At 41.1% G+C, this 27907-nt stretch overlaps 3 protein-coding genes across 17 annotated transcripts in view; 1 reads left to right on the top strand and 2 right to left on the bottom strand.

Annotated features, from left to right (window-relative positions):
• dnm1a (dynamin 1a) overlaps positions 1-15555 on the bottom strand; it is a 49618-nt gene extending 34063 nt beyond the window's left edge. For all 15 annotated transcript variants that reach the window (XR_014893046.1, XM_085279713.1, XM_085279714.1 and 12 more), the window contains exons 1-8: positions 15162-15555; positions 3748-3821; positions 2278-2427; positions 1950-2153; positions 1700-1798; positions 530-690; positions 281-423; positions 15-150 (exon numbers count right to left, since the gene is read on the bottom strand). Coding sequence is in view for 14 of the 15 variants with exons in the window: in XM_085279713.1 (XP_085135839.1) it covers positions 15-150; positions 281-423; positions 530-690; positions 1700-1798; positions 1950-2153; positions 2278-2427; positions 3748-3821; positions 15162-15322 (1128 nt within the window). In the remaining variant the exon portion in view is untranslated. The remainder of the gene's footprint in view (positions 1-14; positions 151-280; positions 424-529; positions 691-1699; positions 1799-1949; positions 2154-2277; positions 2428-3747; positions 3822-15161) is intronic.
• Positions 15556-16384: 829 nt separating this feature from the next.
• Positions 16385-25626, top strand: ciz1a (cdkn1a interacting zinc finger protein 1a). Its single transcript, XM_085279699.1, has 16 exons — positions 16385-16565; positions 16980-17212; positions 18888-19015; positions 19161-19387; positions 19729-19849; positions 20019-20106; positions 20359-20471; positions 20764-20843; positions 20978-21184; positions 21263-21393; positions 21564-21654; positions 21753-21857; positions 22137-22259; positions 22380-22452; positions 22556-22677; positions 22897-25626. Exons 2-16 carry the CDS (start codon positions 17061-17063, stop codon positions 23368-23370), a joined length of 2235 nt encoding a protein of 744 aa, XP_085135825.1. The 5' UTR covers positions 16385-16565; positions 16980-17060; the 3' UTR covers positions 23371-25626.
• Positions 25472-27756, bottom strand: bbln (bublin coiled coil protein). Its single transcript, XM_085279702.1, has 2 exons — positions 27436-27756; positions 25472-26615 (listed from the first exon to the last, which is right to left on the bottom strand). The coding sequence occupies exons 1-2, from the start codon at positions 27512-27514 to the stop codon at positions 26344-26346; spliced, it is 351 nt and encodes a 116-aa protein (XP_085135828.1). The 5' UTR covers positions 27515-27756; the 3' UTR covers positions 25472-26343.
• Positions 27757-27907: the final 151 nt, after the last annotated feature.

Below are 27907 nucleotides of genomic sequence, written 5' to 3'. Positions count from 1 at the left end.
AAACCGACACACACCTTGACCAGTTCAAAGGGGAAGCGTTCATGGAAGATGCGATTGATCCTGGCACCACCCGACAGCTCGGCCGTGTCGATCTGGTCCCCAGAGCCCTCTATGCATTTTTCAAAATCCACCGAGAACTGCTGCACCATCCTACAGGAAAAGGTGCAGATGTTAACATTTCTGTGTGTGTGTGTGTGTGTGTGTGTGTGTGTGTGTGTGTGTGTGTGTGTGTGTGTGTGTGTGTGTGTGTGTGTGTGTGTGTGTGTGCGCTTTGTCTCACTGCAGGAGAGCCTTGGTTTTGCGAGACGGATCATCAGGTCTGAAGTTCTTGTACTCCTCCACCTCCTTTTCGATGGACAGAAGCTGACTCTGCAGCTTGGCCCGCAGATTCGGCAGGGTGTCCCGGATGTGGTTGGTCAGTTGCTGTGCAGGTCAAAGGTCAGAATATCAGAATAAGGTCACTAGAAAACTGAAATAGTGTTTTGGGAATACATAGGAATGGGCTCACTACATTCACATGTTTACACACCTGATTGAGGACTTTCTGGAGGTAGGGAGTTCCCATGCGGTCAGCCAGGTGTCTGTATGCCGGGTGGGAGAGAAAGAACTTCCTCTCGGCAGCCATTGCAGCATTAATGTCCTTCTTTCCATCTATGTCCTTCTGGCTTCTATTCACCACACCAATGTAACCTGGACAAGCAGACAGAGAGCTCCACACTCACAGTAAACCCTAAAACACTGACAGATTTAGAGAAAACCATCCAACTCCTTTGATCGTTTCCTGACAGACTTGAAACGGGTATTGTAATTTGTCTGGAAGATAATACAGACTTGTGTTAGAGCAACACTGAACTTTTCTGGGTTTTTATTTTCTACCCATGTCCTCAGGTCTGAACAGCCCCTCCAAGGACCCAACTGTTTCACATGTGTTTAATAATGTTAAACCACATTTTAAGAGACCTCAGACCTCAACTTAAAAGAATATAGACAGGAGAAGAGAAAAGGGGGAAGAGGGATTTGCATAAAACCAGAAAGAGAGAAAGAATTCCTGGATGCGTTTCTTCTTTTAAGGCGTAGAGAGACAAAAAAAAAAAAGAAGTGCGGCGAAATAACCAGGAGAGGTTAGGTCAAAAGGATCCTGTTTCACCTCCAGTTAAGCTTCCTCATGCATCACTCAGTTAAAAGCTGTTTCATGCTCTATAACTAAGGCAACTGGGAGCCAGCAGCCTTGTAAATGTGCATATCCACAGCGTTAGAGAGACGGGGAGAAAAAGAAGGGAGAGGGGGGAAAAGTATAGAAAAAACAAAGGAAATGGAAAATATTCCAAAGCACATGCCTGGGTTTTAACCAAGTGCAAATGGAAAAGAAAAGCACCACATCAGCACATTGCAATAAAGGGCAGCTCACAAATTACATGCGAGTTATTTTCCAAGACAGTGTTTTTGCTTTTTTCTCTTTGCCCCTTCCCCTGCTTTTCCTTCCAGCTCTTCCTCTCTTTCACCCCTTTGTCTGTCTTTTGATTTCTTACACGCTCTCCCACATCCTTTGGCCCTGTTTCTGTTCTTCGTTGCAGATGTTGGAAGCACTGAAAAGCTCTGAGTTACCACAAGGGGGAAACAGTGCGTCGTTGCGACCGACCTGAAGGAGACAGAAAAGGTGCTACTTTTTGTGTGAGCGTGCTGTCGAGGTATTACGCACCTCTCCTGAGTGGAAGCAGCTTATTCTCCAAGATGTCTTTAGCATCGGTCCCCTCATCCATCAGGTCCAGCTTGGTGATCACACCGATGGTCCTTAAACCTGACCCAGTCACGCAAATTTACCAACAGTATTTCATTATGTGCATCTGTATAAAAATAACTAGGATGATACAAAGAGCAATTATAAATGAAACATCATTTCAAAGACTTATAAAACTCCTATTAGCTTCTTTACATGTGTGTAAACTCACCCTGAGGGTCGACCTCTTTGGCAATCTTTAAAGCGTCGGAGTTGGCCAGGTCAGAGTTGGCCGGGGAGACGGCCAGCATCAGACAGTTCTCCTTGGTGACAAACTGCATTAACATGTCTCTTATCTGAAATTCAATGTCAGCAGGCTGGTCACCCACCGGCACCTTGGTCATCCCCGGCAGGTCCACAAGTGTCAGGTTCAGCACTGTGAGGGTAAAAAAGAAAAGAAAGAAGAGAAAACACAAAGCCAATTCAAAACTAAACTTATTGATGCTCTACACACAGATTAAATCTTCAGTGTGTGTGGAATAAAACTGCGTCAGCCTCACCGTGCGGAGAGTAAACACGCAGGTTGATGGGCACAGGGGAGATTCCCTTGTTGGCTCCAGTCGCGCGATCCGTCTCCGCCTCGATCTCCTGCCGGACCTCATCAAAATCTGTAAACTTTTTACCCTTACAGTGCAGGAACTCGGCGAATTCTGGAAGAAACGGCAAAAAAGTGAGACACGAATGAAAGTAATGTGACAGAATATCAGAAGATCCGGTGAGGTGAACAGCAAAGACGGTAAACAGAGAGTTGAATCAAACCCTTTTAACATGATTTTTGTTCATGGGAAATTAAAGGTTTTGAATGTCGATCATAGTGAACGACGCTCAGCTGCAAAGTGATGTGTCCTTGGATGAGACTTAAGACAGATAAAAACTGTTAGATAACTCAGTTAGAGCTTGATTCATGAAGTAACGGTTGCTGCGACCACGTATTGATTTTAGATTAACGCAAAGTAATTTATGATTCGCACCATGACTACGCTGTGAGAAAACACTCTCTGCTAGATCCTGAATCAATGTAACAACGTGTAACTATGGTAACGGGAGGATGATGTCATCGCAAGTCTATAGAGAGAATGGCAAATGTGCACGGATGGTTTTCCTCTGAGGATAGGGGGACTTATTAGACTCCAGGAGGAGCCAGGGTTGGGTGGGTGATGGGAGAGTGGGTTAAAAGCTGTCTACTTTCCCAAGTGTTGTGTCTTTCCAGGAAGGCTCAGCAACAAATAATAAAATGACAGGGGATGTTATAACAGCTACATTTCAAACAAATATAAATAAATAAATAAAGGCCAAGAACGTGATGAGAGGAGACGGAAGGTTTGGCCAAGAATGAAGCTCCTGTGTCTGAAGAGAATGAAGAGGGATGTGGATGTGGCAGCCTTTGGAATAGAAGTAAAATATTAAAGGCAGCTGGACTCTCTGTTGACACAAAGATGTTAAATGTAAATCTGTGAAGTGAACTAAGATGCAGTTCATTCAACTACATGCTGACTTTAGGAAATCGAGACGCACTTAAAAGGACAGAAGTAAGTGAAAACCTTCCTTTTAGTCTTAAATGAAATAGACTGTGCCAGATGACAGACTTTGACACATTTGTAAAATACTTGTCTTTTCTTGTTTTTATGACAGGTCGTGTAATAAATTCATTAAACACTGTATTATGTTTATACCTTTTACTTATTTCAAAGCATTAGACACAAGAAAACTAGTGCAATCACCGTTACAGTAGCTCTCCGGCTTTTTCAGCGTCACTGGTTAATAAGAATAAACAGACTCAAATCAGCCATCTTTACCACATGTATTCAGAGTGATGCACAGTTCCCAATAAAATGTCAAGACAGATTTCAAGATGTCAAGATTTCTGTACAAATAGAACAGCTGTCTGATCAGCTGTAGATATCAAATATGATTAGCCAGTCAGTGAAGCAGTCAAGATAAACCATTATTTGGAATTTGGTGAGCTTTACCGGTGGGCGAGTTCATCAGCTGCAGGACCAGAGGACGGCGGGTCACAATGCCAGAGCCACGGGGAAGAAAATCCCTGCAACACAACAGATGGATGGCAGAGATGATGGTCAGTGAAAACAACCACAATGCTGCAGGGCTACAATAACAAAGTACAGTTACTGTGCCATCCTCATAATTTACTCCAAATATAAAAAGCAAACAAATCCATTCAGAAAAATGAAAGGTTGTGTCATCAATGATGTGACAGCAGCAGGAGAAAAGAACAGAGAAGAGTCAGTGAATGAAAATAACGAGGCCACCAGGCCACTTAGCTGTTTTCTACAGGGATCAGTTTTGGGAGTGCATTCAATACAGCAGGAAATAAGCAATAAAATAGCAACAAAATACAGGTCAAGCTTCAGTTGATCCATCACTGATACATGTTGAATTATGTCTCAAATTAAAAACTCTTTCATTACCAGTTAGACCCTGTTCTAACTTTTAAATTAGTCGTATGAAATAAACGAAAATAGATTCAAACTGACATCTTCATGTTCCTCGTTTTGCCCTTCAGCAGGTCACTAAACCTGAGAGACAGCAAATCGTCATGTTGAATAAAATGAAGTAATTTAAATTCAATTCAATTCATTCAGTTTACAGCTTGTAAGAACAGTCTTCGGAATGTGATGGCAATGAGCAGCGAGCAGGTATTAAGTGAAAATCGAGTCAAATCAAGTTTCTTTGCTTTTAATAAAACAGCTGCATAATGTGAGAAAGAATATGCTAACTGGAGTGTGCACGCGCTCATTAGCTGTGATTAGTGGCCCTTGTATAGTCCAAAGATGACTGCCTCGAGTGTGATGACCAAACCCTAAATAAGGAGCGAAGACGGCTGGTTCGTTTATGTTTATGCCATACTACAGCCACAGACAGAAAAATTGCTCATTGGCTAATGCCTTTTGATTGACTAGTTGTGAACAAGCAGACGTCCTGGGTTTTTTTTTTTACCACATGTGATCGTCCATTCTGAAACAAGGTATGATCAAGATTTACAAAACAGATTTAATGTTTTATTCAGTATGACCCCAAATGAGTGAGTGACTCCATAAAGTCTGCAGCAAGTTGTTTACAGAGGTTAAGACAGAGTCATTTTCCCATAGATCTCTATAGGATGGGAAGACTTTTTATTGCAACCACAGCTATTGCCATCTGGTGGCTTACAGACAGATTGCAGGTTTCCAAGAGTTGGATTACTATTCTGACCAATATTTAACAGTTGCCACTCACCACTTTATGATTCGTTGAATAGGCGGTGCCTTCATGGAACCGTTTAGAGTTTAGTTTTGTGTGTTTTGATGCTTTTAATTTTTTAAAGAATCAGTATATTTTAACCAAAAACCACCGAAACATGACTAATGAACATCACAGCTAAATCACGTGAAGGGTGACAAATTAAGAATGAAACAGGTGTTTGATATGCTTATTTCTGCTGCTTATTTCTGATTATTGAATTGAGGTATTAACTGTATGTGTCCATGCAAATGAATGTGTTCTGCATACAGCTACTGACACTGATTGTGTGTGTCTGAGCTGTAAAGCAGCTCATCCAGATGCCTGCCTGTCGGACAGCTATGCTTTCCATTGCACAATATCTCTTTTTTCCTGGAGCTATTCAGATGCAGCATCAGCGTCAGCTCACCTCTTACACCCTGTGCCCCTCAGCTGATGTGACACCAATTTCTCAGCGATGCGAGGTTTTCCAGTTTTCTCTCCAACAGTTTCAAGTGTACCATACTTGCAGTCACCTCAGCTTAATGACACAAATGCAATCAAGCTACAAAACGTTTTCAATTTGCACAATGCAAAGACAAACTGTTCAGTATCTGATGAGAGAGCTCAACACTGGGAAACTGAATGTAACATTCATAAGAAATAGATGAGGTCTCTGTTTGAACCTGAGGCAAAGCCTGAGGCAGCTCGGAGTCATGAGATGAGAGTTAATCAGGTCTGAGCTGTGTTCTCTGACGAATTCACCGATCTGATGTGAAAGTTGGTGAGCACAGTGGGAAGTCTGTCAAAAAGCACATAAGGATGTTACACTGAGATATCATTAGTCTGATCTGTCTGTGCTTAAACTGCTGTAAGTATCTGCCTACCAGCACCTTTAAGCTCAATAATGAACATTTCCCTGTTAATTGTTCTTCTTGTTCTCTTCTTATGACGTGGAACTGGCCAAGAAGCACAACAGCATAATACTATAAGAGAACAAGCAAGAAATTGGTAGTAAGATACTCTCAAATTCATCCAAAAACTAAAAAAACCCCAGATAATACAGGATTTCTAACTTGAAGAAAGTGTCCCTTTCTGAAAGACTGAACCGTGTGATATAATCTCATAAATCCTAAAACTGCAGGTTGCTGAGTTGTGCAGATATTAATCCAGCACATCTCTTAGACCACGATCAGCAAGCTTTGACTATCAACGACTATCAACAAAGACGTGTGAAATCTGTTTGCTAATTAGCAACAGCTGCTACTCTGAACCCAGCAGCAGCAGAGCGCTTTATTCTGAGCGCTGTTTCAGAGCCAGCGCTCTTCTGTTGGTGCCTGTAGAACAAAGCAAACCAGATCTCTCATCATCCACTGTTTGTGTGTCTGTCCTTTCTTCTACCTGCCCAGCAGACAGATGGTCTTGACTGCGGGTCTTCCTCTCGCTCCACTCCCAAACACCCATATTTCCTCTGCATTGCCAAGGAAACGGTCATATCCCTGAAAACACCATCAACATCCTCATTTCTTAATTGCTCATCACCTAATGTCTTCTTCAGACAGGATGCCAGCTCCACCCACCCCCAACCCTCCTCAGATACATCCCCCACAGTGAGGTGAGGGACTGGAAACAGTCATGGTTGTGTGAGTGCCAGATGTTCTGAAATAATCACCACAGCACACTTTTAAAAAAAAGAAAAATGAACAAACAAAGCTGACACGAGATGATTTGTTTTAACGACACAAAGAGACGTACAGAGAAACACGCTGTCTGTATTTAGGTACATTAAATATCTTCTGCAAGCACTCACGCACAGTGTAAGTGCACTGAGCACTTTGAGTCCTAACCATTGTATCTGGGAAATACATTATTGGTAATATTCTTCATTTGCATAGATTGATGAATGGACCTGTCGAACAATCCGTGTGAGCAGTAGGCAGCAGGAAGACATACACCCTTACAATCATGTAAAGAAAGAAAGTACACCCTCATTCGACTCTAAGGTTTCTTGTATCAGGACATAATAAGAAAATCACCCGGTCCTTAGCAGGTTCTGAGATTACTTCAATAGAACCTGAACTGAACAACAACATATGCAATAAAAACACTGTGTCATTATCTAGTTAACAGAATCCAAGCCAAAACAAAGAAGCATTCCTGTGAAAAACTACATAAACACAATGATTCAAAAGCTTGCAGAACCATTGTTTCTTTATCACTTTATCAATCTCTCACATTGTTGTGCAGGAAGTTTGGCCATTGCAAATACTTGATTCTTTTCTCTTCTTTTAGCCATTCTGTTGGAGATTTTCTTGCTTTCTTGGGATCATCGTCCAGTTTCATCACCCAAGTTCAGCGTAGCTTTAGCTCTCAGACAGACGGCCTCACATCTGACCCTAAAATACTTTTGTAAAGCCAGGAGTTCATGGTCAATCCAGTGACTGCAAGGTGACCGGGTCCTGTGATCATCATCATCATCATGTCTCCACTGTGTTTGACAGCTTGTACGAAGTGGTTGTGCTGATGTGCTGTGTTTGCTTTTTGCCAAACACAGTACTGTGCATTACAACTCCAAAGCTCTGCATTATGACCAAACATCTCCCCTCATAGGAGTCTTGTGGATTTTTCAGATGCAACGTTGCAAATCTAAGCTGTGCAGCCATGTTCTTCTTAAAGATAAGAGGATTTTTCCTTCCTTCCAAACAAAACTTGTTCACTTTTTTCTAATTGTACTTTTATGTACTTTAAGATTTAACATGCAAACTGAGGCCTGAAGATCCTGAGAAGTCGCTGTTAGGGAGTTTACAGTTTCACGCTGACCTTGGAGGACATCCACTCCTGGAAGGACTGACAGCTGTCTTGAATGTTTTCCATTTGAATAATCCTTCTTGCTGTAGAATGATGGACATAAATTTGTTTGGAAATAGCCTTTTAACCATTCCGAGACTGATGGGCAGCAACGGCTGCTAATCATGTACATTTAATTATCAGCACCTAGCTGCTGTTTACCTTTTTAAATGAACGAATAAACAAAGAATTAAATAATATGTCAGTATTTTTATTCATCAGATGGTTTTTATTATGACCAAAACATTGGACTTGAAAGAAGCCGTGCTTTCTTATTAAATGACTGTATATGAAACTAATGTGTCGTGTTGGATGCATATGGCCATATGGCACTCACCCTTAATTGTTTCGTCAAGTGACTTTATGAAAAACACAAAATTAGCCCCCAGTATGTAGTGCTCTGCAGCAGTTCTAAATCTGCATTTCCCTCAGTCTCTATGTAGATATACTGTGTATATATCGCAGGATACCATAAAACCATCAAAACTAATCAGTTGTGAGCACAGTGAAAAGAGGAGGAAGGTGCTTGAGCATGTGTGAAGCATGTGTGTCTCCTGCAGCTGCAGCAACTCAAAGCAGATTAAACAAACTGATGTATTTTTAGGTTCCAAAACACTCAAAGAAAAGAACCTGATAGATTTGACTTTTGGAGGCACTCGGGCTAAGCCTCCATCACTTGATGTTGTGCACAAACACACAAAAATACGCCTACGCAGCTAGTAAGCGCCAGCTGCTGTGGAGTAGTGACTCACTGCTTTTTGTAATAAAGTCTACCCTCTCAGTGGTGTACAAATAAATGCCAGGACGAGTGCACACATGCACACAGACTGTTTTATTCCCTCGTGTAGACCTGACTGTTTTAATCAGTACAAAGAGCTCCACTTTAAAGAAATCTTACATAATAATTAAACAGTACGTCAACAACTACAGCCCCCAGGATGGAGTATTTGGTATTCACCCAGGATGGGTATGCCTTGTATATGTTTTAGATACTCTCTATAAGACACTGTAATATTCCCCACAACTCCAGCTCAGTATGCAGCTCTGTTGCTCTCAGCAAGTGCGTCACCTCACTTCCGATTCCCAGACACAGTCAGACACTGAGCCTCATCTAATCCCGTTCTAATGCGTGCAGCATTAGGAGTCCTGACAGCGGTGCACCAGCACAAACAGGCAATTTTCCCTCCCGGCAGCGTTTGTGTTTTGGCAGAAGGACACTGTTTTTACTGGTGAATAATGGACGCACACGTGCACACATATTCCCATAAACCACACTGGAAGGTGGAGCCAATGAAAGGGCGTTTGTTGGATATGTGGGCATCGAGATTAGACCGGAGCCAATGGGAGAATGTGTTGGAGGCGAGCTCCGGCCCAAACAGAGATTAGTGGTAATCCTCTGTAGCAGTATCAGAACGAATGATGTCCTCTCTTCTCTCTGTCTCTCTCCAACTGCTTCACCGCTCCTACTATGCCCACACTTTCTACTGTTTCTACACTTTAACTCGCTCTTTAAGGCATATTTAATTACTGCATTTAAGTCCCATAAATGCCTCATGATTTCCTTAGAAGTTTCCTTGAAACAACATTTTTTTATTTGGTACTAAATGGAGCTGAGGTATTGTTTCAGTTTGAATTTACTAAACACTATCTGTTTCCAGCTTCTCATCTGTGAGGATTTCCCACTTTTATTTGCTTTATCTGGAAGATTTATCAAACAAAATAAGACATTTTGACCAAACAATTAATCGGTTAATAAAAAACATGTCATGTAAAGTTGTAACTAATGAAAAAAATTATTCCGAAAGTCTTGTGTTGCTTCTTTATTTACCAATGTCTGAATAGAGTTTATTTTACCTAGCTAGTACTGTGCTGGACCCCAATTTTACTTCAGAACTGCCGTCATTCTTCATGGCAGAGATTCAGCGACTCTCTGGAAACATTCCTCAGAGATTTAGGTCCATATTGACATGATAGCATCTCACGGTTGCTGCAGATTTGTCAGCTGCACATCCATGATGTAAATCATGTCATGCACTACATTCATAAAGGACATGGTCAGCAATAATACTACCTGCAGGGTTAATATGATGCTCAATGGCTACTAAGAGCCCCAGGGTGTTCCTAGAAAATATCCCCTACACCATCACACCACCACCAGCATGAACCATTGATGAAGGGCAGGGTGGATCTATGCTACAACACCAAATTCTGACCCTACCATGTGAATGTTACAGCAGAAATCTGATTAGATCAGACAAAGTTTTCCCCAGTCTTCTGATGTCCAAATTTGGTAAGCCTATATGAATCGTAGCCTCAATTTCATGTTTTTAGCTGACACCAAATCACCTTTCTTCCCCACTTTGATGCTCAGTTTAAACTTCAGCGGGTCATCTTAACCCTGTCTACACACCTAAATGCAATGTGATTGTCTGATTAGACCTTTGTGTTAAGAAGCTGTTGAACAGGTTTATCTAATAAAGTGTCCAGTGAGTGTAAATAGATGGAAAATTAGCAGATATCAATTTAAACCAAGAAGAAAGATCTTGCTTGTTATATTTGTTCAACCGTCAAATCCCTCAAGTCTCTGCTTTCTTTACTAGTCCATTTCACTCAGAATCATGCAAGACGTTAACACTACGGGGAAAGTAAAGTAAAATGTTACCACTTGATTAATTAGCGCTATTACGAACTCTACAAGTCTAACTTTGCTGATCACATCCAGTGGAATCAAAGAAAACGATTCACATTTTAGGCATGAGACTCACTCACATTATTCTTCATAAGCAATTAATTAAGTTAGGCCTCTACATCCCCCCACCACCTCCCACTGGGCTTTGATTTGAACATAGTAAAGGCTTTAATCTAGTGACAGGATAATATCCTGCTGCTGCTCATCAGAACACTTTACACCCTTTCAGTGTTATGTAACATGTGGAAACAGGTATGTATCTTAAACCCTATGCTGGGGCTAACCCTCTCAGGCTCAAATTAACTCTTTTGTTGCTAATGCACAACCAAGTCCTGCAGTGGTACTTCTGAGTAAAACAAACTCATAAAACATGTATGTGGGGTAATCAGGTTGTTAGTTTTTAACTGTTGCAAATCGGCAACGCCTGCCTCGAGAGGGTTAAAACAGTGATGGCAGCAGGGAGAGAAAAAAAAAACATATGTTGGAGTTTTATGTTACTGGGCTATTCCAGTGCTCACAGCCTGCACTGATAACAAAACACCTGACACACCTCAGCATAAAACAATCTTTGGGCTTCGGTGCATGAAAGGCAAACATTCCTATTATCACCATTTTCTCACCACTCATATGACTCATTATTCCCTTAGGCAATCCTAAGAAAGACTGCGGGACATCTCCTGGCCTGTTTCGATACAAGCATGAATCCTCTGCTAAAAAAAAAGCTATTGTTTCTATAATCCACTGACTGGCCCCTTTTAATCTTCCATAATGACATGACTATAATACACGAAGAGCTGAAGAGCAACCCTCACTTCCAATGATAGAATCAGCATTTGGCTTTTTCCAGAGGAATCAGTCAAAGAGCTGTCCGTGGTGCTGAAACTGAGCAAACCTTGCAGCTAAGCCTTTGCAAACATCATTCACAGCGACTACCGAGCTCTCCTGATAAACTCAACATACTGATCTTGAACATCCTGGTTATTTTCTGTAATAGCTTTCTATGCCATCCTATGTGGATTTGTCCCATCAGCAGAGTCATCCGACTAACAATGAATTCAGTAAGAAAATTTCATTTTACTGAAAGATATCTGCAGCACACAGCTGCTGCTTTTCCATTTTAGTGACTGTTTTTTCTTTGACTTTCTAAATCACCTCATTCTGTTTTCCTCCAACGTTCAGTGTATGAACTGTTTTTCTTCCTTTAACATAAATGCTACGCTACACATGTAACAATACTGGATTTACCCCCACCCTCACGGTTACTGGGTACTAACAGGTCTCACTCAGCTGGCACTGCAAGTGTTTGGCAACGAAGACGAGTAGAGCTCTCTTGCTTTGTCTGAGATAATTAGACCTGTGGGAGCCTTAATTACTGACTGGGAAATGGCCACAAATGAGAAAGAGCGGATGAGCTCAAATTCATATGCATAATCATGTCTTGTTTACTGCCAGACAGGCAAGCCAACGATTCGGCCGGGTCAACATGGAGAGAAATAAATCTGCAGAAGGCCAGATAGCTCATTTATTGTCAATTAAAAGACAAACATTAAACAATTTTTTACTGCAGATCAAATACCCTCAGATGTCTGGCCTGGATGAAACTACAGTGGCATCTATCAGTTTCATCTGTTTCATCACTGTTTGTTGCCATAAAGAAATATTGAAATAAGTTTCCCATTTATTGGTTTAAAGAGGAAAAGTAAAAAGAAGCAGTTGCATCTACTTTAGTCGTGACAAGAAAATGGTTGGTGATGAAAGAAGCGATTAAAGAGAAATACTTCAAAGTACAAACGCATTGTGATGACTGTGCGTCTTGATTTGTGCTGGCACGGTGCGTTAGTGTGTTTGTTATGATCATGTTTTTAGTTTAACCTCACTGCCAAGTAGAACTTCAATTTAGAGATTCATGAGTTGGGGAATCAGAGTTTAAACTGAGAGGAGACACACTGAACTGTAAGAAGCACCGTGAGCAATAACAGTAAAGGACAGATGATAAAGACTAACAGGTACGTTTGATTACTGCTCCTGTGCTCTTGTGAGGTTAGGACAGAATATCTCAAATGGTTTTAACTGTCTTTGTCACACCTACCAGACACGTAGCATCACCAAATCAAAATCTAATCCACCAGTGAGGAAAATTGTCTCTCAAACCCTTTTTGAAAGCATTTCTTTAACTGTGTAGTTGTTAGTTTTAACCTAAATCCTTTAACAGCTACATAGAAAAAGCTGTTTGTTTACGATCACAAGGGTCGAATGAACCTGTTCACTTATCTATCTCTCATTCCTGTTCTCACTTTCCCCCTAAAATGACATCCAGTTCAGCTGAGCAACAGACAAGCTGTAAACAGCCATTAAACTGATGCAGCAGTTTTCTGTATGTTGTTATTGGCTGTCTGACATAACCATAAAAGACACATTGGAGGTGGGGTTCGGCAGTTTGAACCAGGAATAAAATCAAGAGCACCCTGTTTGTTTTTATTGACATAAGAATTATGAAATAGAAGCAGTTTAATGAAAGCTGGACTTTCTGCAAGGCACCAACACAATTCACTATTAGAGACGGGGAAATAGAAAAAAGAGAAGCTGTGGCACGTGTAAATGCAGCGTATTGAAAAAATGTGTTTAGTCAGAAAACACGATGGGTCAGTGGGGGAGGTGAAGCAGAGGACGATCAGGAGGATGGGAGAGCCTGAGCTACGTCACTGCAGCTGGACGAGGAAAGCTGGCAGCCCAAAAACGCAGCAGGCCACAAATTTTCACGAGACGCCATAGACCGCAGTTCCTACAAATCACCCGCTTGGCATTGAAATCCACCACCTTTGTGTAATAAAGTTTAAAATCTCATCATTTTTCTAAACCATTGCTCCTTTGGGTAAAACAGCATAATAAGGCGCAAAGCTGTTTCTATGACAACAGATGCGTGAGTGCAGCACAGCGTGGCCCAATTGTGAGGGTGAAGAGATCAATTTAATAGCTATTACTGGGAATAAAAAGGCTCAAAAGCAAGGAGTTACATTAGTAATAAGATGCCAGTAGCAGATATGAATGTTTAGCTCACTTTAACTTAATGTGCTTTTCATTCCAGACTTTTATTCTGAATTTTGAGCTAAGTTTGCAGGTAGATTTGCCAGAAATAAAATGTTCATTCAAACAGTGCACTTACTATAATCTACAGCAGCGGTTTCTTGTTGTATTGCGTTGTGTAGAATAGCTGTCGATGCTTTGCAGTATACTAGTGTCAGCACCGGTTGCTTTTGTACTGTTAGTTTAGTGTTACAACTATAATCTCCATATATAACTGCAAGTTCTCACCTTTATTCAGAAACATCTGAACGTTTTTGTAATGAATTCCTTTATTTTTACAGCAGGTACGGTGTAGAGTACACTTACAGGTAAACAGCAGGTCAGCCTCACCTACTACCATTTAAGATGGGGATTATAGAGCCCATGTGGTGAACTAGGTAGACCTACAGAGCTATGCCTAACAGATGGATCCTTTCCCTCTGTGTCCAGTGGGATAGATGGCATTTTGTCTTGGAATACCAAGGCCTTGTTGAATGTTGGGGTGAGCTGGCTCGGAGCCACAGTTTGCATACACTATGCCCTTGCTTAAGCAGGAAATACTGCTGAATCACACAGTGTATGTGTGTGTGTGGGGCGCATCTTTGAACCCATTAAAAAAAATCTTCAGATCCAGCGAAATACAAGAAAGCAGGAGCAGACTGACAGATAGAAGCACCATCAGTGCTGTCTGCATGCAGTAAGCTTCATTTACAGCATTATAAGCACGGGCAGACAGATGGATGAGCTGAGCTGGAAGGGCTCAAAGCTCAGGTGGACTCTCATTCTGTGTGTGTGTGTGTGTGTGTGTGTGTGTGTGTGTGTGTGTGTGTGTGTGTGTGTGTGTGTGTGTGCGTGCAAGGTCACACAGCAGCCTTGCATACTCCAGATTCTGTTCCCTTCCTGTGTTTTGTATCATCAGCACAGCAGTTGTGGCAGAATGAAAAAGCCTTGCATGTTTGCGAGGCTAAAGCCAAAGCCTCTTCACTGACACATACACACAGCGGGCATCATCCTGCACCCTTCCCTGCTCAGGATTAAATAGCCTTTGGGCAACAAAATGGGAGCCTTGCTACAGAAACAACACCTCCACCAAGCAAGCTGTGACAGTGCATGCTGCACAGGAAGTCAGCTTCCAAACTAACCCTGCCTTTGTCACAGATGTCAGTGGATTTACAATGAAAATTTTCCTTTAACCGAAGTCGTTCAACAACAAAGCGGGCACGTTTGAAAACTTATATCAAGCACGGGGATCATAACAAGATCATAATAAGTCATTGTAACTTGAATATGTGGTTCTTGAATGCATCACAAGGTAGTTAACAGATAAACTACTCTGGGGATTTATGAAGGCCTAACAAAATAATCTGCCTCACGGTGTGCTCGAGGCTTTGAAACGACAGAAAGTGCGTTGAATGCGCGTTTAATTTGAAGCTTTCGGGTCTAAGTGGAGGCTTTGTGTATTTAAACCTGGCCGGGGGGGATGGGGACTTAGATGTAAGAGCTCCTTCTTGCGCGGTGCACCAGAGGCGCGCCAGCATCCACTACAGCCTGGAAAAGCCTACTTACTTCCCGACGAAGTTCTCCAGCACCGAGCTCTTCCCGGCGCTCTGTCCTCCCACCACGGCGATCTGCGGCAGGTCCAGGTTTGCGTTTTGCCCAATGGCCGAGAAAGCATCCTGCATGCGGTTCACCAGAGGAATCAAATCCTCCATTCCCCGGTTCCCCATCTTTGCGAGAGGATGATGGGCTAGCTTCCTTGACAGAACAGGGACGGATATATGGCTTTATCTTCCTCTGCGCCCCTCCTCACCCCCCTCAGAGCGTTCAGAGGGCGTTCTAGTCTGCGCGCACTCACCGGCTCACTTCTCGCTCTGCTTCCTCATTTACGGTGCTCTTCGGTGTGTCAGATCATCTCAAGCCAGCACTCTCTCCAACACTCTCCTCTCCAAGCACCGCAGGGGGGGAGGAGGAGGATGAGCTCTTGTATTTTACCAGGAGATCCCTGCAGTACTCCACACCCACCGCTAGGTGGTGACACTGGTAGATTTCTCTCGCATAAATAATTTGCAATTTGAAAACAAAACAAAAAACAGAGTATTTTTCATATTAAAATAAATATTTTTTAACTCACCTGAGCGAATTTGAATGCCCTTTTATATTTATGTTGTGTTTAAATTTGTGATTTGCTCTCAGTTTCAATTATGAAAATGTACATTTTATTACCTTATTTTTTGATACTTTATTAAATATAACGATAATAATAATAACAACAACTTTATTTGTGCAGCTCTTTTTAACATACAGTTACAAAATGCTTCAGTGGTTGGTTAAAATCACACATTAAGTATATGTTTACACAATTAAACACACAAACACATGACTGCATAAACACATATTAGAAGAACAAGAGCCAAAAACAAAGAGTGAAAGACTAGGCGAACACTGTCCTATAGAAATTAATTTTCAGCGGTGGTTATTTGCAACATAGCTAGATTGAAAAACATAACGAGCTCAAGCTACAACCAACATGACAGTATACAGTAATGTAAACAGTGCCACAGGTGCTAAGTTGTATTCTGCTATTTAATGTTCACCTCTAAAAAGCTTTATTTTTATTAACTATGTCGCATTAGCTAATAGATAAAATAATAACTGTAGAGTATAAAACAACAACAACAACAACAACAACAACAACAAATAAATGTAATAAAAACGACATTTCGAAGCCTGGTCATTCTACGTCCATCATGCGTTTTCAGTTCTCCAGGCAGCCACTAGGGGGTGACACGGTCCACCGGTTTGATCAGAGGTTATGGCTTCAGTTTTTGTGCAAGTTGCACCGTTGCTGTAAAGAGCGAGTGTTTAACTCTTCGGTTTGGTTTTACGTTGACAATTAACACCCGGCGAGGTTTACGTCTCTGGGGGCAGCTGTAGGAGGCTAAATACGACAAAGCAGTCCCTACAGGAGAGGTTTGTCTTTGAGTTAGTTGAATGCTATGCTAAGCTAACTTGTTTGGTTCAGTGACTGAGCGGCTATGGCTAATGTAGCGTTAGCTTCGTTCATTTTATGGAAGATGTAGCTACACTTCAGTTATCAACATAGGCTCGATATTGTGGGCATATTTAGCGTACCATTCTGCTTTCTCTGACAGCGTAGCGGCTATCTGTATGAAGCGGAATGGTGGCGGAAATGAAAGTAAACTTAGCAAACCAAAAAGTTCATTATTGTTAGCTCCTATGCTAACGCTAGCTAGTTGTCATAATGAAATATGAGAGCTACCTGTTGTCTGACAGGAGGTGCGCACTGTCATTAAGTGTGCCTTAACAACAAATAGTTGGTCTGATAGCAGAGCAAGTAATCACGTTTTTCTTCCTCCCAACAAGAGATCCTCTGTCCTAAGAGGTGCCACACATTGACGGCTCTGACAACTCGTTGCAACGTAACGGATTAAATCAGAGCCCGTGATGTTCAATCCGCACATCCATCAGCAGCAACAGCAACAGTTTCACCAGCAACTGAGGCAACTACAGCAACTTTTCCAGCAGCAGCAGCCTCCGCCTCCCCCGCCGCAGCCGCCTCCCGGACACCATGTGGCCCATCACCACCAGACACCCCGGTAAGCCTGTTAACTCAAGACCGGGGATAATGTAAGGCCCTCTGGATGACCTGTATGCTAACTGCCCGTCCCAACACCTGTTACGGCTACATTTATCATTTCAGATATTTAATTAGTGGTCTGACAGTATTTGATGTTTATTTTGACTGCTGCCTTCCATTGTTATCTAGATTACTCAAAGGTTATGTGTTATTATCCCTCTTTTACGCGTTATATAAAACGTTTGCTGCAGGATTTCTGACCTCAGACCAATAACACAAAATCACATCACATTTGTTATGGCATCTTCCACAGTCAACCAGCCTATAATCTCATTACAGGTAACAGGTAATCTAATTACTTGTTCACTGTAACGCAGTGCACCGATTTGAAAGCCATATAAAGGCGATAAAGCTGTCTTATATAAATAAGCCTTTAAAATATATATACCGGTATATATCTGCTTAAATTTAACTTGATGTCAGTAATGTGTATAAAGAATTCGCCTCTGTGTGTCAATCTTAGCATCCAGACACTTCCTGCTAAACCTTGCTGCAGATTGTTTGGTATTGTTTGTCTCCTGTTAAGTCAGCTGGTGCTTAGAGAAGGCATTGATAATTTTGGATCTTTTTTCATAAATATATGTTGTTGTTGTTGTTTTGGGGTTTTTTTCCCTTTAAATTGTGAGGTTTTAAATTGCATTTGGTCAATTCAGCAGCAGACGTTTCTCATCGGCAGTGGTTTTCACAAGTGTTTGTGAGCTTAAGCAGTGATTCCACTACATAATCGCGTCTGTTTTGAGTCCAGACTCTGAAGATTGTGGCCGTTAATACTGGTTTTTAGCCTAGTCCGTTGCACATGGAAATTGTCTTTGATTCTCGGGTGCTGGAGAGAGCTGGAGCCTATCCTAGCTCTCATAGGGCGAGAGGAGGGGTACACCTTGGACAAGTCGCCACATGATTCAAAACCAGGACCTTCTTGCTGTGAGGCAACGGTGCTCCATCTTGCTTGGCTGATTCTCAGAATTTTTTAATGATATTGTTTACTGTAGATGAAAGACTGGTTAAGTTCTGGCATGTTATTTTTATATCCAGGCGTGTTGCTACTTAATGTAATTAATTATGAGATGTTCAAGCACTTGGCTTTTACACTACACATCAAACTAAGAGCACGTATTCTTCAAAAAACAACATAGTTTCTCATTTTCAACATTATTTATGTTGTCTTTCTGCAGTTATCCATAAGATGTGGGTTTTAAACAATAAGCAAATTATGTTCATATATATATATATATATATATATATATATATATATATATATATATATATATATATATATATATATATATATATATATAATTTTTTTTTTTTTTTTTTTTGGTCCCAACCTTTTTTAGAAGGAAGCTTTTTATTTCTCTGTTTTTAATCCTCACTTAAACTACAATATTTTCTTCTCTTTCCTCATCTTTATTCTGAGAATAAGCGAAGGTGGCAGCAAAATCTGTCAAGCCAGCTTTAGTATGATGGATGCATGTAAAATAAATTCTCAGGTTGTTAAGAAGGCGGAAAACATTTCCATGGCTCTGATGGATTTGTCATTTACCCCAGACGCTCTGCCTTTAGCTGCAGATTTGAGTGAGGATGTGAATTTTTAAATAATAAGACATGTTACTTTCTTGTGTGTATTTCTTTCTTAGAACCATTCCTGTTGCCCCCCAGACAGCACCCCCTCCCCGGATGGTCAACCTGAGCCATGCCTCGCAGACAACCATCATCGCCCCCAATCCCATGCTGCAGGGTGCTTTACTGATGCAGCAGATGCAGGGTACGGTGTGAGTGAATAGCATAAAAATGGCAATACCTGGAAATCTCAAAGAGCAGAAGATGTCACATGACATTTTCATGTATATTGTTTTTTATTTAAAGCAAGTCCTTATAATAATTTCCTTTCTTGTTGTACTTGTGTGCAGGTAACATGCGGGGCTTTGGGATGGGTGGGCAGCAGTTTCGGCAGTTCTTCACAGCAGGGAACAGGTCGTCCCTGCTCGGGCCGGTTCCCATGGGCATGGCTATCAAGTCTCCCATCATGGGTTTCCCAGCTACACGACCCTTCCACCCACATCCCCGCTACTTCAACAACAACAACAACACCACCACCTCCTCAGCATCCTCTGCCTCCTCTTCTTCGTCTTCCGCGGTATTTATAACAGCGCTATTGCAGTTACTTTGTCCATTGTGTGGGTTTTTGAGTGAGCTCAGATTACCATCCGAGTGATCAGGCTTGGACAGTACGGCATGTTTTTGATTATTTGTGTTAGTGTAATTATCTTTGTTGTAAGCAGTGTGAATGTATGACAAATGATAAGAATCAGGATTTTCATTTATTCTCAACAAATAAGTAGGTGCACTATAGAGTCAGCGCACAAATTTACATAATGTTTCAGGAATGTATCCCTCAAAAAAACTGCGTAGATAAAGTTTTTCGGCTACGATGGATCATTATTTTCTAGTTTTCATGTGATTTGTCTCTGTGAGTAGGATGCTGCAAATCGACAGCCAGATCGTAAGCGGGACAGTGAGCAGATGGCAGCAGGGAGCTCAGATGAGCAACCAGCAGCAGCTAGCAGTACCACTGGAGCTAATGGCAAGACTCAAGCAGGTAGAGCTGCAATTCACCCATATCAGAAACATAGTAATTAGTTAGGATGGAAGCTGAGTTATAGTGTTAGCTAAATGCCATGTGAATTTAAACTTTTTGTACAAAGTACTTGAAGAATATCAGAGTTAAATATTTTCTTTTTCCCTTTGGTTTTGTTTTTCACCCACAGATGGTGCTACGGGAGGACTGGATGGGCCAACACAACTATCTGAGGAGCAACTTGAAGAACCTGCAGTGAAGAAAAAGAGGACAGAATGGTGGGGAAAGCCTGTTTATTGCTGCTAGCTGTATTAGAAAACTGCACTCTCTATTTCTGGAAAATGTAATTTCTTGTATTTGACCAAAAAAAGGAAAGAAATGGGTTTTGTTTTTTTCCTCTCACCAGTTTTAAGAAGGCAAAAAACAAATTTATAAATGTGTTCTTTTTCTTACTCAGTTATTTGAAATTCATAGCATTAAAAAAATGGTGAAACTTTGCTAAACAGAAATGTTTTTTTCTTGTCTTTCAGGTTGGAGAAGCCCACAGAACAGGGAGCTGCCGAGGCCGTCACTACGGCAAACATAGATGCGGAAGCTCTTTCCTCGGAGTGTAGCAACAACACAGAGGATGTCCACCCTGAAGGTAAAAAGGAAATTACAAGAAAGCTGCCTAAGAGGGTTCAGGCTGTGTTCAAGAATAAAAGTTTTCAAACCAAATATTGACTTTCAGGCTCATTAGAGTTGTACAAACTCTGTTCTTGCCTTATATACTGCATTTTCATGTCTATATGTACACGTTTCAGTTAAAATACTGCACCCATTTCCTGACCAAAATATAAAGAAATGAGGGGTGATTCAAGACCTTTACACGGTACTCTGTGTTATTGTTGGGGTCTTTCGAGGTGAACTCTTATTGGGTGTCTCTTTATCACAAGAATGCATCGCTCTGGAAGAAAGTGGCTCCCGAACAGGATCAGACATTGTCGACGCACTCGAGGAGACCAAAGTTGGTGAGGTGAGAGGAGCCTTTTGTTTTTGATGTTCAGATCATAGAGAACATATTGTTTTTCATGTACCTAAAGAACTAAAGTCTTGTTGATTTTTATACATTTTTCATAAAAGTTCAACACTCGTGGTTCTTGTTTGTAGCTGCATAGCTGTTCGTCAGCCCCGTCCCCCTCTGGCAGGCCTAGTGAGGGTGACCGGCAGGCTAATTTACCAGCAGAGGAAACTTCACAGAGCAAAGATGCCCCAGTAGCTTTGCCTGAGAGCCAGGATGAAGAGGAGGAGGGTGTGGCAGAGGGCTCCAGCAAGTTCTACTGTTATCTTTGCAGCACCACCTGCCACAACCAGCAAGTAGGTTAATGGTGAGCATTAATAATAATATTTTAACTCCACTCTTTTGTCATTAATGTTCTTCCCTTTGTGTGCTAGAACTTCAGGAGTCATATGAACAGCATTTCCCACCAGCAGAGGATGATGGAGATCCAACACATGAGCAATGCCTGCCTCGTCACCCTGCTGCCTCGGGTGCAGGAGTCTCTACAGGGAGCAAACAAAGATGGGTCAGTTATTTGCAGATTTCTTTATGAAAAGCATAGCAGCTTTAAAAGGTGTGGCATATTTGCACGTTTTAATTAAACCCCTTCAGAGACCACCTCCTTCCTCCTGTGTGTCATATTAAGTTTGAACGTAGAGGGCGACCCTTACAAAGGATGTCCTGTGTTCATTGCAGGGAGAAGAAAGACTTGAAGCGTTGGTGTGCCACCTGTCTCACACACTTCACGAGTAGCATCGCCGACCACCGTCGCACAGAGGAACACAAGGTACATCAGTTTCTCACTACATAGCGCAAAAGTAAAGTTCAAGAAATATTAGAAAATATTTTGAGTAGTGTTGAAAATGCTCTGCTCCATGTCCTCAGCTTGCCAGTAAAACAGACATGTCCTCCTGTGCCATCTGCAAGAAACACTTCAAGAACTCCCAGATGTTTTTGGAGCACTTGCAGTCCCAGGAGCACAGACAGAAGGTGGGAAAGAAATCCTTTTGTTCTTTCTTTTACACATCAACAAATGTTTTCCCAGAGGAAAAGATGTTTCTTTATTTAGAAAATTTTGGCACACATGAGAGAGGTTTTGACCTCCCCAAAGGAAAATCACCAGTGTTCCAGTAAAGAAAAGCTTCTTTTGCCAAATACAATACAATACATTTATATTCACAACTATTTATATTCATAACTATATAGAGACTAATCGAGTTTGTATACATAGATGAGGTAAAATTCTCACTTCAGTTTTCTCGTTTCTAGCTCCAGGAAACGGATTGTGAGGCCTTCGCCAAACTTGCTTCATTGGGCACAGAAGGTTTTTCATTAGAAACAGAGGAGGGGACTGAGGAGGAGAAAGGATTGAGTAATCAAGGAGATGGAGAGGTGAGCTGCATATAAATTATTGTTGGTGATTTCCTTCAGTGAGATGATTGGCAAATGTACAACCCTTGGTTCAGAACTGGTTTAAGAGAATCTCTGCAGTAACACATTTCACTGATGCAGGACGGCTGGTCCTCCCTTAAAGAAGCGACTGACGTGTCCAGTGATGAGCAGTATGACCCTGACACAGTCTATGGTGAGAGAGGCACTCCTGTGGTTTTTTTTTTTCCACTCCTGCTTTCTCTTCTCTGATATTTAGTATCTTTGTGATGTTTAGTTTCTCATTTCCTTCGTCACAGGGTCCAGTTTTTTAGTTCCAGTCGCAGGTTTTATCTGCAAGCTTTGCAACAAGTTTTACAACTTTGAGTCTTCTGCCCTGCACGGCCACTGCAAATCATTGCAGCACTTTGAGAATCTTAAGGTTTGTCGGTTTAAGTTTTAAGCTTAAAGATAACAACATTACTATTTGCATTCAGTTGTTTTGAATTTTTTTTTATTGCATAACTGCAGCCTTAATCTAGGCATATGTGAGCTCTTAAAAGGCCAGTGTGTACATTAATCTCCCGGGGAAACAAGCTGCATGAGTGTATATCTAGAGGCATAATCCAGTATTTTTATGCTGGGTTTTTTCCCCCCACAGAGGTACAAAGCCTTGGTGAGTCGAAAAGGTGAAGATGCTGAAGATTCGAGAGAATCTGTCCAACCTGCTGACGGGCTCATGCACATAAATGAAACTGCCTCAGACTGTTCGGATAAAAATCTACTCTCTGATGACACAGATTTAGCGACGAACCTTAAATCCTTGCAGCCCGTTGTCACGCTCACCCAACTTAAAATGCAGATACAGGGCGAGGAAAAGGGAAAGCTGGCCGAACCTGAGGCAACCTCAGAGGACTTGTCTACCACCTCAGCAACCATCACTAGCAACATGGACACATCCCCTGCTGAGGTGCCCGCCAGCAGTAGTGTGGACATGGACTCTGAGCCATCAGCCTCTGCAGAGGATGCCACTGAAGAGTTGGAGGAGAGAGAAGCCCCTGCAACCCAGGGGAAAAAGATTGGGACGGGAAAAGCACCCAGACGCAGGTCGGGAAGGGCGGCAAACAGGCGATGAGGAAATGATGTGTACAGAAAAGAAACAGGTACAATCACAACCACTGACAGGATGTGACTAAAGAGGTGCTTCCATGGAACAGAGACCAAGGAGTTGGCGGTCGAGCTCCTCACCGCACTGGAAAGTTGGAATTAAATGCACAGAGAACAGGACTTCTCATGTGAATCGCTCTCCCAGGGTGAGAAATTAACACAATTGCGGGCGAAGCTCTTAATTTTGGCTTTCAGCCATCACTATCAGATTACACATTATAAAGTCATCTAGTCAAAAATAAAAAGATGAAGTAGATATTGAACTTAAAGCATTTGTGTTTAGTATCAGTATAATCAGAACAACTAAATAGACCTTTTTTTTTTTTCCCTTTTTTTTAACAACGAGAACATCCTTGTATTTGATGCCCTCTTTGAACTGATTCCCGTACTTTGGTCTCTGGAAAACTGCAACTAAGCAGATTGTGCTTATTTGTGTAGTCGCACTACGACAGAAATTCATAGAGGCTGTTGCTTCAACAGGTGACAGGAAAATAAATATATATAAAATGTATATATCTTTGGATATAATGGCCCATGGTCCCATTGAGGTTTAATTGGCTTTATTCTATCATTCCAAATCTGTGCTTTGGTTCAGACATTGTATTTTTTAAAACCTAATATTTGCTGTGCTGAATTAAAACTGCACATAGTGTTGTTTGCATACTAACTAAAAAAAACAAAGGGTATTGTGACTTTTACTGTATACATGAAAGATGTAGTTTGGAATTAGGAAATGCTGCTTGGTTGCAAAAAAAAAAGAAAAAAAAAGAAAGCTAAATGCAAGTTTTAATATACAATCAAATTTGCAGATATAGACGAATCCATAGTTTTGTTTTGGTTTTTACTCTTTTCTTCCTAAGCTGAATTCCTCCAGTGACATTTAAAATTAAGACTGTTCGCCAAAGTGCTAATTTTCCACCCTGTTGTCCTCAAGAATCAGGAGTCTTAGATGGCTCATTACCAGCTTTTCTCTTTCTGTCTTTATTTTATTTATTTTTTTGCGCTAATTCTCTGGCTAGCTAGGTGACTGATGGTTAGTACAACCTACCAGTATAAAAGACTGGACTGATGGTAAAGTGGAGACACTGGCTAATCACACATAGCACATGGTGAAATGTAGAATGTAAGCACAATGCATACTTGAGCAGGTGTCAACATTTGTTTTAAAACAAACAGGTCTTAGTGGCACATGGACTGAGCGAACAAAAAAAGCTGAATCGTGGATCTGATCGCAGCCTGGTTCACAGCATTTTATCTTCTTTTTTTATGAATGGCTGGGATTTGGGGTTTAATTTGATGTTGCTGATTATGTTTTGGGCAACAAAAATAACAAGGCAGTCAGCAGTGGTTCCCTTGACACTGAAAGCACTGTCGTCAAAATATAGTCTGGTGAAGAGTATGTGTATTTTTAAAAGGCCGCCAGCAGCCAAAAATAAAGGGCTTCTCTTCTAGCAGTAAGGCACTTAATCTAAATGACGATTCTTCTCGTTTGCATAAGGCTGCATGCACTTTGTCTACATCTTGTTTTTCAGTTTAAACGCTATGCTGTCGCTTCCAGGTCAGAATCGATGGCGCAGGCTACATTTAGATAAAAACAATTGTTTTCCACTCATCCTTTTTAAAAGCATTCACAGCCCAATGTCATTGTTTTAAGTTGCTGCTTATTTGACTCCAGTTTACCATCGTTTTATTTTAGTTGCTGTACCAAGAGTAGAAACACAGTTGGGTGATAGTACAAAACTATCAATTAAAATGTAGCAAAGAGTCCTGTAGATTATCCAGAGGTGTTACTCACAGGTGAGGGTGAAACAGGAAGCACCACTTCCTTCATCATAACCAGCGCTCTGCTCTGGAAACATTTCACCCTGTGTTTTAGAGAAACCTATTATCAACCACAGAGGACTGACTGACACACGTAGCAACCCTTGTAGTCACGTCAGCGACTGTCACATGATTAGTGTTGTATTCTCTCTGAATGAAGGAGACGTGATCTAATCTGTGCTTTTAAACTCCGAAACAGAACGGAGAGGCAAAAAAGGGCATGTAAAGGATGACTTCAAACAAAGCTGTACGTTTCTTATTGTATTTTTATTCAGCTACTGACAAATTGAGATGAACAAACTGGTGATGTTTTCTAACTGCTGGAAGTTTATTGTATTTTTGGATGTTTGTTTTCTGTTTGGGAGTCATCTTAATTTATATTAAAAATGTCTCATAATTCCAACGTTTCGTTTTTTTGATTTTACAGCAAACACTTAACAGACACTGAACACAGCACAGCGTTTACAGTTAGGATGCACAACAAGCATTATAATACATATGAGTGTCCAATGCTTCCTATTTACTTTTTGGGAAGGTATAGGAATTGCAAAGCTAATAATGCGATGAAACAATTGAGGAAGTGGAGTCTTTCTGTTTAACAAGGACTGACTCAAATGCTTGAGAAGTTGTTGATATGACATCTGTATCAAAACAATATTTAGGTACAGAATCTGGAAAGATTTAAGGTTGATCCTGTAGTTTGAACCTTGTTTATCAAAGACCATGTTTTAATACCAACTTTAAAAATATATATATTTAGTCGTTTTCTTGCTTTAGGACTTAGCATTGTGACCTCCCACATAATCCTGAGCCTTTTCTTCCCAATACAAAGCGGCACATCTGGCTTTAGATTTATAAAGTCTGCAGTGAAATTAAAGAAGTTGATGTAACATCCAGCTTGCATGAGAAGTTGTTTGAGGTTAGTTACATCGGCACATTGCCAAAGGAGAAACCGGAATGAGCTCTGCAAAAGAGGAGATGTAATCTATCGCACACGCCTGCTGATGTGAGCATCGACTATGAAGATAAAGGGTCACTAGTCCAAATGACAGCTTTCAGGAGTTTAGTCAACTTTCATAATATTTCTATCCCGGCTTTTTCCTTAATTTAACCTCCTGATCTAAATATTCATGTCATTCATTTGCAAGCCTTCTTTATCCTCGTTTATGTCCTCCTTGCTGGTTGAGGAGGACTCCCCATCTGCTGTGGGACAGTGCTCCTCCACATCCTCCTCCTTTGGGGGGGCCAACAACTGGGCTCTGAATTCCAGTCGAGCTTGCCGATTTGACTCCATCAGTTCGTGCAGTTTGCCATTAAGAGCGTCGTTCCGCTCCTCCAGGTCATCGAGGTAAGAGTTGATCTGATCTAGCATGTTGTTGATGGCAGAATACTCTGTGGACGAGCAGCATAGGTTAGTTTGCTTTGTTTGGCAATTTAAAGAGCAACGACTGAATAAAGAGTTTAACGGTTTTTGATCATATAAATTAAATTTATATTGTTTTCAATGAAAGACAGGATAATGCTATGAAAGTTGACCGTTTTTGGCTTCAGTTACCTTTTGTTTGTTTCTTTTAAATAAAAAAATAACATACCAGCAATTTAACAGTCCAGTATTCATCACCAAGGTTATTACAGAAAACTGAAAATGAGGCAAATATGAAAACCACTTTAGTTATATTTATTTGACAACACAACCGCCATGAAGAGGCACTGGTGGGGGTGTTTAGTCAGGCAGGGATGTTTACATGAAGGTGAATGTTGAGTGTAGTTACTGTGACACCTTTTCTGAAAATTTTCTGACTCTGTGCAGGTCTGTGAAGCACTAAGCACAACCCATGATTCAACAGTTTTTAGAAACCTCTTAAGCAGAAGTCACTGTTTTCTGTATGACCTTCTCAGTGTCCTACATTGTTTTGGAGGAACTTTGGCCCATGAATCTTTACAGTTGCTTCATTTTATTGAACATGGCTGCTAATTACCCAATTGATTCATACAAAAGTTTTAAGGATGGACTTTTACATAAATCCAAATCACGCCCACAAATACCCGCATACGTAATTAAAATTAACCAAAAAGTAACTAGTGTACACTAGTTACTCTGGGCCACTCCAGTGATTGTTAGAACAAACGTTTGTTCTAACAATCACTGGAGTGGCCCAGCGGCTCTAATGATTGCTAACATCACTTACAATGAAAGCTTTTGTTGTTTTACCTTCTTCGCCGAAATCATCTTCGTCGTTTATAATACCATCGTCCGGAGAGATGTTTGGATCTCCATTTGGTCCAGACATTGTTATATATATATATATTTATATTCACGTGTACTTAAACAGTAGGAACCTTAAATATCGTCAGTTATGCTATTAAGCTAGCCAGCTAGCTCAGTAGCATTACTAAACGTAATGTAATTGCAAGTAACACCAACAGCGCTGTCTGGGTTCTACTTTAGCTCTATCGTCAGATTTTAATTCACAGTATGCACGACACCTCAAACAGCTAGCTTCCGATATTTGTTTACGGAACCAGGGAATTGTGGGAGAAATGTGGGCGTGCACACTCTGTGCACAGTCTCTAATGACTAGTCGAGTAAAACAAATGTGCTAAACTAGCCATGCTAGGAAGATTTATAAAATAGTTTTATTTACTTTTACAGGTGTCTACTTTACTGGTTTATGAACTTTAAT

The sequence above is a fragment of the Mchenga conophoros genome, linkage group LG7, assembly GCF_057382185.1.
Source record: "Mchenga conophoros isolate Kocher_MC1m ecotype Shallow Benthic linkage group LG7, M_conophoros_male_GT1.1, whole genome shotgun sequence".
Taxonomy (NCBI): Eukaryota; Metazoa; Chordata; class Actinopteri; order Cichliformes; family Cichlidae; genus Mchenga; species Mchenga conophoros.
The sequence above is the reverse complement of the archived record's forward strand: the minus strand, read 5'-3'. Positions and strand labels throughout refer to the sequence as shown.